This window comes from Meleagris gallopavo, chromosome 23 (assembly GCF_905368555.1).
Source record: "Meleagris gallopavo chromosome 23, MGAL_WU_HG_1.1, whole genome shotgun sequence".
Classification (NCBI taxonomy): Eukaryota; Metazoa; Chordata; class Aves; order Galliformes; family Phasianidae; genus Meleagris; species Meleagris gallopavo.
The window spans coordinates 5,635,809-5,647,173 of NC_139426.1; the positions used below are offsets into that span (position 1 = coordinate 5,635,809).

The 11,365-nt window shown below is 45.7% G+C and overlaps 1 protein-coding gene across 2 annotated transcripts; it reads right to left on the bottom strand.

The window, feature by feature from the left end:
* Positions 1-302: 302 nt before the first annotated feature.
* On the bottom strand, positions 303-7,821 carry AGTRAP (angiotensin II receptor associated protein). Of its 2 annotated transcripts, XM_010722911.4 has the most exons (5): positions 7,716-7,821; positions 3,665-3,699; positions 3,347-3,458; positions 2,542-2,740; positions 303-1,065 (listed from the first exon to the last, which is right to left on the bottom strand). In XM_010722911.4, the coding sequence occupies exons 1-5, from the start codon at positions 7,740-7,742 to the stop codon at positions 959-961; spliced, it is 480 nt and encodes a 159-aa protein (XP_010721213.2). In that variant the 5' UTR covers positions 7,743-7,821; the 3' UTR covers positions 303-958. The 2 variants fall into 2 exon arrangements, with proteins under 2 accessions (XP_010721213.2, XP_085098530.1); XM_085242404.1 differs by lacking the exon at positions 2,542-2,740.
* Between the last annotated feature and the right edge of the window lie 3,544 nt (positions 7,822-11,365).

An 11,365-nucleotide genomic window follows, 5' to 3' on the forward strand; every position in this document is an offset into this window, starting at 1 on the left:
CTCTGCCATTCACCAGTCCTTCTTTTACTCACTTACCTTCACAGCCCATACATCTCCATGCAGAACCTTCCACATGTTTACATAAAGCTTACAACAGACCATTGAAGCCTTGTAGACCTTGTCCCATAATAACTCTCCCAGACTACAGTCCCAGAGCCTCAGGAATAGCAATATTTTCAAATGAAACATGGGTGACCAGTGTAATTTTTTTTCTAACACAAAAGAACTGTATTCATTTTGTAGTTTTCTTAGAAAAGTGTAACACTTCAAGTCCTATTAAGGCAGGCAGCTGAAGGCAAAAAAACATTTCAAGGCACAGAGCACATGTAATCAACATTTACCAGCCATTTTAAGTATCCTGAATGACATTTAACTTTCATAAAAGCATCAGTCAATGCTCCCTGGCCCAGTAAGAGCACTTTATACCAACCCCAGCTGCACATAAACCACCACAGCTAGCATAGGGAGTTATGGTCATAAATCTTAATTTAAAAACATCATCAAAAACAGCCCTCAAGAACTCCCAGATGTTTCCTGAAAACGTATCAGCAAGAAGACAGGCTAAACTGTGTTGTCTTAAGGGCAGTCCATAAGCTTGCTAAAGACAGCTTGCCCAGGAATATTTTGTGCTTCTCCCTTACTGACAATAGAGAGGAGGCACAATACAAGACTTGCAAGAATGCAGAAGGCACATCCAGCTGCACACAGGAGAGATTTAGGGGGAGAGAGGAAAGCAGTGTGTTGGAATTACTGAGAGTCACAGTGCTTAAAGTCATCTGAGATGTTCTGGGCTCATTCCAAGAACCCCTCTGCCTAATCTTCAGGAAGGAAAAAGAAAAGTCAAATCAGATCCGCTCCTGTTTGCTCAGTAGAAGGTCTTGTTCCATCAGAACAGACACAGGAGGAGCGTAAGGTTGGATGAGGGAGGGAGGTGTCCATTCTGCTGCAGACAAGGGCCTCAATATGGATGCTGAGCTGTCCTGCTTGAGTCAGGCCATAGTGGAGAGCCTTCCTGCTGATCAATTGTCTCATAGGCACTGCGGTCCCGGCCGGCATGGTTGAGACCTGAACAAGAAGAGAACAAGCTTGATGAAAAAAAATAAAATGAGCACAAAAAACTGAATCTCCTAGAAGAAACCAAAAGTTGAGGAGCATGCCACATTACCACGACAGGCTTGTTTTTATGCAGCAAGGATGCTGCCTAGTAATGAAGAGGGCTTTTGTTTCAAAAGAAAGACAAGACAGAGGACCTGGAAAATCACAATTCAGTTCTACAGAAAAATGCCAGTTAGTAGGAAAAGAGAAAATCTGTCAAACACATTCAACAGAAAATAACCGCATATGGTTTGTACTGAAAATGTTGTGAGAAAGACACTTCAGGAGAGGATAAGAAAATACTATGTGACTGAATTCCAACTTGTGCCTGGGAAAAAATTCTGTCAGCATGCCTGTGCTGGAACAGCATGGTAAGAAGGAAGAATACTCAGCTACACTTTCTATAGGATACAGATGTCAAATCCTAGTTACAAGTACAGTAAGCAGGTAATAAAAACGGGCACAAACATGGCACACAGGCCTTCCGAGCCAGCTAAGAGAGATCTGCCTGGCATTTGCACAAGCAGCTGATGGAGAAAACATTCACATTCTTCTACCACAAGGTGCAAACAATACCCTGAAGCCACTGTTTTCCTCTGACAGCCTCTCCTTCTCTACAAGTATCCACCACTTTTCACAAGAAACCTCATTTTTTTTGCTAGCACCACTGCAGTCTAAGTGGCAGTTTTCAAACACTGTAGTGCCTGTTATACCATCTTTTGTCCTACAAAGCCTTAGGAAAGAAAAAGACAGCTGTACTAGGCTGATGAACTCCCACACACCAAACAATCTCTGGCAGCAGCCCCAGGAATGCTTGGCAAAGAAGCTGACAGAATACCCAACCTAACACCTCTCTCTCGCAAGGCTGCCACATTATTCCTAGCAACTGCAGCCAGGAGGAAAAATGAGTACCTCCAAGCAAAGGAGCACAAGGTAAATATCAGTCCCATTTCCCAGGTAAGGAAACAGCAGTCCACAACAATCAAGATAGCTAGGGCATGAAGCGTGGAGTTAGAAATCCACCCTTCTCTCACATGCATAATCCAGGTGGAAGGGATGATGCCTTAACTTTCCCATAGAAAGAAAAGGTCGGCACAGTGAGAGGGACACCCAAAGGCTTCCAAGAAGTGCATAAAATGCAGGAAGTGGAAGAGAGGAAAAACCTGAGTTAACTGAGTAAGAGTGACAGCAGTGACACCAATACCATTGTAGGCAAAATGGCTGTCAGACGAGGACTCCAGGTCTGCAATGGAAGAGAGGAGGAATGTAAATTTAAGGCCTAAAACTCAGCAGGAGCACAAAAGGGAGAAAAGACACGAGGAAGAGAGAGGCCATCCTCCTCCTTGGAAAGAGAGGTAGGATCCAGCTGCACAAGGCCGAGGCTGAAGGGTACAAAGCCTTCTCCAGGAGAGGATGTGGCCCACAGATGTAGAGGAAGCACCCTACCTATGTTGAAGATGTATTCCCCTCCACGCTCCCGGTACATTCGATACACAAAGTAGCAGGATCCGGGTTTCAGGAGGAGGCTGAAGATGGCCATGCCCATACTGAAACGCTTCACATCAATGAGATAACTATGCAAAGGGTAGTAGACAGAGATGTGAATGATGTCTGTGAGGACTGTGAGCAGCAGGCCGGTCAGGAACTGGAAAGAGAGAACAGGACATGAACTGAATGAGGGATTACCTACCAGGAGTAACAGCCAGTTATAGGTTCTATCTACTAGAAGATCAATGTTCACACAGTCGTGCTTTTACCTCTGTATAACACAGTGCTAACCCTTGACATGGCCCCCAGGTAAACAGATAATCCTAAGTGTATGATCTCATACATCATGCATTTTCTTCACATCTGCTGGACGCCTTCTACCAGTATCTTCCAGGGTTGTTTATTTTTGCTTGCCAATTTCTTTAATGATCAGAGAAGGGATTTAAAAGGCATCTCTAACTCAAGCATATTAAATACTCGGAGTCTGGCATTATAAGTGACAACAGCAGGCAGAAAAAAAAGAATCAAGCATGCCTTACCCCTGAGAAGCAAAATAATGGATAGTGAATGCTTCTCACCACAGTTTATAGTGCTTAAGTAGAAGCCAGGCTCCCCTGGGGAGACTAGAATAAATAAATAAAGAGTTTGACTTGTTCACTGCTGCACTGGGAGCAGCTGAAGATCATCACTGATTCAAAGGAGCTTTTCTGCCCTCCACCCTCTCCCTGAGCAGCCTGGTAGAGGCAAATGCCCTCACACTCACCATCACGATGGCATCAAGGGAATCTCGCTGCACAATGGCCCAAATCCCCACTGCAAGGACACTGAAATTCCCCCAGGCATAGGAGGCTGGAAACGAATTATTCATGCATCCCCTGCCAAACAAGACAAAAAACCCAAGCCAAGTTCACAAGGAGCCCGCAGCAGTGTTTGCATTTATCCCTGCTCCCATACAACCACTGGGACTTAGGAGCTCCTTGCACACAGGCATGAACAGGGAGTGCTGATTCCCCAAGAACATCCCATTCCTAGTTTGAAGCAATATCCTCTTCTCAAGCCAGGCCAGTTACCAATCACTCACCACACTGTGAGCAGCCAGTGCACCAGAATGATGGCCTATGGAAAAACAGAGAGGAAGACAGATCAGCAATTGGGAAAAGTGTGGTAAAAACAACAGAAAATTACACCACCTCATCTTCATGAGACAGAGTGAGAGAGTGCCCTGGAACCAGTGCAAAAAACTGCCCTAGCAGGGCCAGCAAAGACAAAGCCATTTTTCTCTGATTCTGTTGCTCAGTATTTCCTGTGGTGTTCCACTACAGTCATTCACTACTGTCATCATCACTGTTGACAGTAGATTCAGAGCACACTTCAACCTTTTCTAAATGTGTTATTGATTTTGGAACTCTAGAAGAGTTTGTACTGCAAGCCAGACAATCTGATTCACAGCTTATACACGACCAATCTGGTGTCCCACCACCAAGAAGTCCATGAATAGTCACGACTGCAGCTCCCAGCACTTTTGCTGTAGACCTCAGTGAATTCCCCCTCACCCCCTTCCAACCCGCTCAGAGCAGCAGCCTGTCTCAGTCCAATATTAAGAGACCTGAAGCCATCTTCTAGGAACTTAAAAACCCAATCCTGCCATGCTACACCACTCTTTTCACTTCCAGTGACACACCAGTGCCCAAATACTGCTATATTTACTGACTCAAAATGTGTAACTTCACACACAACTCCTTGCTTCACGAAAATTAATGACCCATGAAGCTGTGACGTGAGTGAAACAAGGAGTGATGCATCTGCAGTGCCTTGGACTGTCCAGCCAAGATATCACAACATAGATATCATAAGATAAAGCTCTTGTTCCACTCTAGCACCCTATCACATCTGCTGAGCATTCAGCATGGACTGTCTGAACTTCAAACGCTGCTCGAACAGGTTTTTAATAATGATTTTTTTTTTAATTGCTCATGAAAGCCTACAAAATGCTTCAGCACCACCCGCCGCTTCCCCTCCTCCCAGATTGTACCGCAGAGACCAGGCAGAAACTGCTAATCAAGAGAATACAAGATGTTCTTGGATAAGAATGGAGACATGCAAATAGCATTCACCCAAGAGATGATCACAACATCAGGGAAATTCTTAATTAGGTAGTATTTAATTGCACGTTACGCACAAGACCCCTCAAGGTTCAGCAGTTAATATAATTACACAGGGTGGGTTTTTTTGTGTGTGTGTTTTTTTTTAAAGCTGTCTAGATCAATATTGCAGTTATTAAATTATGAAGCAGGCTCCATCACCAGCAGAAAGTCAGGTAAGCAAGGGCTGATAATCCAGGGGGCTGCTGAAAGAAAAACAAAGCATTTCCTTCCCAGCTATTAGTCTGAGTTATCTGACAGCTCTTCAGGGCACTGTGGAATTGGCTGATGGTCTCAGTATGCTTTAACACAGAAAACGGAGTGTTAATGAAAAACATTATTTAAAGCTGCAGTCATTACGTGAGATAATTTGCAGGCAGCCTCCTGGTGAGACAGAAGAATTCATTCCCATCTGTTCAGGGGGATATATCCATACCTAAGAAGAGCATACATTGCTTTTTTAAGAGTTCTTTGGAACAGGAACTCATTCTCCCTGACTGGAGGTATTCAAAGCCTACCTGGACACTTTCCTCTGCAGCCTTCTCTGGGGTGCCTGCTTTAGCAGGGGAGCCCGACTGGATAATCTCCAAAGTGGTTGCCAACCCCTTGAGTTGACCTATTTGATCTACTTTTCAAGTTAGCTTTGCTTTGAGCAGGAGGCTGGGCTAGGTGACATACAGAGGTCTCTTCCAATCAAAATTATTCTATGATTCCAGAGCTAGCATATAAAAACACCCAAGAACAAGACATCTGTTTTCAGGCATATTCATTATAGGGCATTTTCCAAGCTTGAACAAACTTGGTATTTCAAGATTTAGCATAGCTATTGCAATAATCCTAGCTATCAAGCACTCACTGCAAAAATAAGGTGGTGCTGCTTTCCACACTTTGCTGAGCATTACTACCACAGCTGAGCCAGAAGATGCTGCTCCATGAGAGAATTCCTCATCTACGGTAGGCCAAGGCCTGCTATATTAATTCTACAGTTCTATATGCAGGTTAAAAAGGAACTTTGAGGCTGAGACTTTGCTGCATTCTGGCACAAACACTGCATCCCTGCAGGTTTTTGGAATTTTTCTTGTTCTGTTGTTTGGTTTATCCTTCTGATCTCAGAGGAAAACTACAGATAGTTAATGCCAACCCATAGCAGTAGTGTGTTATTCCTGGTCCCTCTCTGAATAAGAACCTTGTCAACCTTTGTGTTGTGTTTCAGAGCAGCAGGCCATGACTCAGGGACAGCACAAAGATGCAGGATAATTATTAACTCACTATGCTGCAGCCCTTGAATCTCGGAACACAGCATGGCTTAGGTTGGAGAGGACCTTGAAGATCATCCGGTTCCAACCCCCTGCCATGGGCAGGGCTGCCAATCACCATCCCAGGGTCATCCAACATGACCCTGAATGCCTCCAGGGATGGGGCATCCACAGCTTCTCTGGGTAACCCATTCCAGTGCCTCACCACACTCACTTTACAAAACGTACTTCCCAGTGCTGAGAAAAGTTTGGCCAGGTCAAGATCACTCTCACCCAGGAAGAGATTTAAGAATGGTTGCCAAAAACCAGGGAGGAAATGCAACATTTTACTTATGTTGTCATGGGGACTCATTCATTCAAGAAGCATGCCTTTTCTTCCAGCTCCTGCATCACTACCTCCCATGGTTGAGCGTGGGATTTCAGTGGCAGATTTTTTAATTCGATGTTGTTATTTTTCACTGTTGTTTTAGCGTGGGGAAAAAGAAAGAAAGACACACACACGTGTAAAAAAAAAAAAAATTAAAAAGGAGAATGTAGCATTTTTTCTAGCAGACTGGGAACCACATAATAACTAAAATTTGACAGAGCAAAATATCAGCTGGTTTCCAGGTTGTAACAGAAGAACTTCTTTACTGCCAGAGTGACGGAGCACTGGAGCAGGCTGCCTATGGAGGTGGTGGAATCTCCTTCTCTGGAGATATTCAAGATCCATCTGCACACTTTCCTGTGCAAGCTGCCGTAGGGAGCTTGCTTAGCAGGGGGTTGGATTCATGACCTCCAGCAGTCCCTTCCAACCCCTACAGTTCTGTGACTGCAAATACAACCCACAAGTCAGGCCTTGAAAAAGCCATTTGTGTACCTGCCTGTAAGTAGGGAAGTCCCTTCTCTCAGCAAGCTAATAAGAAGGGGAAACACGCCTGTATGAACTCCCAGATTTCACTTAGCAGAGCCACAAGTAAGCCTTCCCATAGCAAGCTGCAACCACAGGGGCAGCTGACACAGAGCAGTCCCCAACCTGCTGGCAACACGCAGCTCAGAACCAAGGGCTGCAAACCCAACCTGCGATGCTTTCAGCAACGCACCCAAAATCCCAACAGGGAAGGCAATGAGCGGCATGTAACCCTAAAAGGCTCTGAAAATATGATAAATGGTGGAAAAATAGAGGAAAGAGTCTGGTATCAGGGTATCTTCAGTCTCAGGGGCAACGTGGAAAGCAAATGGGCGATTTCAGCCTCTGTGTCAGGAGCTGCTTCCTCCCGATGTTAACGTAAGCCCCTTATTTCCCGTTTCTCCACCAAATACCGCATGAAAGTTTACAGTCACCCTCATTCAACACCCCCTCCTCTCCCACAAAAATGAAGGAAAAATTAAAAAAAAACAACACATTTTCTGTCGGTCAGTATCAGCCCGCAGTGCGGCCACCTTTCTGAGGTGGTTTCCCTAAGCGCCAACTTCGCCTCCTCAGGAACGCGCGCGGCGCCCATCACTATCAGTGCTGAGAGGTGCGGGGGGGGGGGAACTGGCCGTCCCGTGCGGCCATCTGAGCGACAACCACTCCAAAAAAAACCCCACAAAAGGCAAAAACAACCACTTCTCCCTCCTCAAACACCCCCCGCGCCTCCTCACCGGGCACCAAGCTCAAAACCAAGCGCAACGCCCACCTCCGTACGAGGGGACCCGCTCCCCTTTCTCCCAGCCGACCCGCCTCGCCCCACAGCGGCTCAGCCCCCCGTACCTTGAGGCTGACGGCAGGCAGCTCCATGGCAGCGGCCCGCCCGCCCCGTGACTCCCACCGTGGGGCCGCCCAGGGGAGGGGAGGAAGGCGGGAGCGGTCGGGACACCGCCTCCCTCAGCGCCGTGCCCCGGGGGTGGATCCCAGCATGAGGGTAACCTTGCTGGGGTGCTTGTGCCCGTTGTCAGGCTGGGCAAGGAAGAAATGAAGGCCATGGAGTGTGTACAGAGATGGGAACAGAGCTGTGTCTGGAGCACAGTGCTGTGGGGAGAGGCTGAGGGAAGGAGATGGGTCAGGCTGGGGAAGAGACCTCATCGCAGCTCCTGAAAGGAGGTTGTGGCGAGGTGGGCTCAGCCCTTGATCCGTGTGACACAGAGTATGGCCTTAAGTCACACCAGGGAAAGTGCAGGTTGGATATTAGGGATTAACTAGGGACAGTTTCTCCTCAGAAGGAGCAGTGGTGTGCTGGCACAGCTGCACAGGGAGCAGTGGGGTCACCATGGAGGAGTTCAGTGTGACAGGGTGGCACTGAGGGATGTGGGCACATTGGGGTAGGTTGGATTTGGTGATCACAGAGCTCTTTCCCAAACTTAATGAGCCTGTGATTCTGAGCTGGGGTTCCTTCACTTCTTGTTCTGAAAGTGTTTCCAGCTTTAAAGCTGGGGAAGTTGTTATGTAAACGGTCGACCCAAACCCACAGTGTACAGCTATGAATTCTCTCCCTGCCCTGTTCATAGCAGCAGTCCTATCCCCACACACAGCAATGGGATAGCAGAACCAAGAAATATGAGTAATCCTCTCCAACCTTACTTGCCCAATGTATGCATGACCTGTCTGCAGAGCATGAGACTTTACAGACTGTGATATTTTACTGGGTCAGTTGCTTTCTTGTAATTTGTTTTTAAGATGGGGCCTCTAAGAGTGAGAGAGGAGTCAGAAGTTCATTGCAGAAGCTGGATGTGGAAATGTGTGAGTCACCCTTCAGTCCCATTTTTAGTTCAAGCAGCACAGTGCAAGGTTATGTGCAAGAGTTGTCTGCAGTGTGGGATCTGAACTCAAACAAGCCACAAACAGGCCTTGAAAAAGCCATTTGTGCACCTGCCTCTGAAAAGGGAAGTCTCTATCTGCCCTGTCCTTCACGGCATCCTGAGTCCTGCTGGCTGCTAATATGCACAGTTTTTGAAGATCTCCCAAGGCAAAGTATTAAATGCCCAAATCACACAGTCATTAAATCGCTAAGCAGAAGCAGCAGCAGCAAACTGACCTGCTGCGTAGTTGAAAACATTTTAAAATGTCCTCCCAAAAATCCTCAATTGTGACACCTTACCAGAAATGTAACTCATGCATTGCCACATCAGCTAGGACTTCATTTCTGTGTCCTGCAGGGAAGCCCTGCTTCTATTCACAGAAGTAGTGGTATCAATTGGGATCAACGCTAATCATCTGAGTGATGTCAAGGACTGGATTTTACCCTAAATGGCAAAGAGAAGATTTGACATCCGAAAATATGTAAAGAGATACTGAATATCTGTATTGCTGGCTCAGTGTTTGGGTACAAACTGTGACAGGGGTGCCATTCTGCTGGAATAGGCATCTAGCAAAGCAATATGGTTTGTTTTAATGACAGTTTCCACTGCAGCCCAGTATAAGTGTAAGCACTATTTAGATGCAGCAGTATGTGGGTGTCTTTGCTCCTTCCAGCATTCTCACTTGGTCTGAATGAGACAGGCGGTCTCATTATCATTTATGCAGTGTGAGCTGTAATTTGGATTGATGTGACTGCTGTTCAATGCAAAGCATTCATTTCTCCTTGTACAATGGAAGTGCTTTACTTCATTTTGTTCATCAATGTATTGTGCAATTAATTCAGCCCTGTTTATTATATTCTGGGCTTGTATGTCACGGACTCAGGGGACTCAGAAATGCCTTAATGATCTCATGGATATGAAAACAATGAGAGTTGTGATAGACATGATGCATTTGCACGTCTCTCACACCTATTGGATCTTGACACTGGTTGTTTTTTATGTCTGCTTAGCTTTGCTTGTACCTTGTAAATTGCCTCTCTGTGTAAGCTGCTGCCTCTGTTCCCTTCTTAGTTCTGATAGCTCAAAGCATCACAAACGTGGTGAGAAAGATAGCAGCAAGTTAAAGACTGCGGGGAGAAGCAGATAACCCCAGAGGCTGGAAATAGGATACAGAGATTTTCTTAACTAGACTGGTTCAGGTGAGTTCAGCTCGCTGCAATTAATATCCAGCAATTAACTGCTTTACATGAAAGATTTTGGTAGTATGCCTAGTGCAAATCAAGTTAAAATCTAATGCACGGCTGTTTCCATAAAAGTGGGGCTAATAAGGCAGAAATGCTTTCCTTTGCTTCTTCAGAATGCTGTTCCTTTGGTGGGCAGGGTGATAGCAGTGGGGAAGTGTAGGCATTAGTATGGTAGCTCCTGCTCTCCCTGTTTGGCCCACAGAGATAAAGGCAAGCTCAGTGCTCACAGTTCTACTCTTCTTGTCACTCACTTGGGGTCTAGCCCAAAGATAACTAATGACTGCAGCTGCCGTGCTATCTTTGAGTTGTGTCCTGCCTGCAGAGCCAAGAGCAATGAAAGCATCAGCTCTGCACAAATGCATGTGTCACCAATAGAGACTTTCTGAATAAGCAGTGAGGAAGAGCATACAGAAGTTGTCTCGGCTCTGCAAACTCCCATTTAGATCCCAGGGGGAAATCAGCAAGCAGAAGCATCATTTGGATTGAAAGGGTCACTGAAGACATTTTGCAGTGCTGGAGAGAAAGCTCACTGCAAAACATATGGCGAGATGATTTGGGGAGTGGGGAGGGTTAATGTGGTATATTTTCAGATAAATCTAAAAATTCCTTTCTGAGCTCAGCAAAAAAGAACTACTCTTGTGTTTTTCTAAAATGTAACAAGAGATTTTCTTGTACAATTGAAGGATTACTTCAAGATTGACTGATGCTCTAGAAAACACATGGATATGTCATAAATGAGTTTATGGAGAACATGTGATACTCAGAACATTCACAGAAAAAAAACAGCCCTCATTCCTCCAGATTGAAAGAATATACGTGAAAGCAATGTTTTCTTTATGTAGCAGAGTCTGTCTGGCACAGACACGAACAATTTAGTATAGCATGGGTTTGAAATTGAAGCACTTTCACACCCCATGGATTGACAACAGGGTAATTACCAGAGGAGGGGGGGAAGAGAGGGTTTCAGTAAAACACCCCCAGCTAAAATGAATGCAGACTATTACAGACCTGAGAGATAATGATTCCCAAGTGTTTTAATTTGTGCTTCCCCTCCTTGTCTCCCTTGCAGTCATCATTTTGGCAACTGCCAGCAACATCCCTAACACACTCAGCAGCATTCACAGAGCAGGCAGCTGCTGAGATGATTATGTCAAATCAGCACTCTGTCCTCTCTTTTCCACGTCTAATGATTCTCACCCTTGGAGAAGTGCTTTAAATGATGCATACACCTCAGGCTCATTGTGAGGCTGCTAAAAGCAGTAGCTGCAGAGCAGGACTTTGGGTGGGACCCTGTCATTCACCTGACTTGCATGCATGCACTGCAATTATCTTTCAAAATGACTCCACAGAGCCCTGCTGTTCCTTTTTTGGGCCTGGCCCA

What these genes read in the sequence shown, in the direction of transcription:
- AGTRAP (XM_010722911.4), bottom strand. Translation starts at nt 7,742, where the DNA reads ATGGAGCTGCCTGCCGTCAGCCTCAAG. An exon ending in TGCCTGCCGTCAGCCTCAAG is followed by an intron (nt 3,700 to 7,715) that starts GTACGGGGGGCT and finishes GTTTTTCCATAG; the next exon opens with GCCATCATTCTGGTGCACTG. An exon ending in GGAATACATCTTCAACATAG is followed by an intron (nt 1,066 to 2,541) that starts GTAGGGTGCTTC and finishes CTTCTTGTTCAG; the next exon opens with GTCTCAACCATGCCGGCCGG.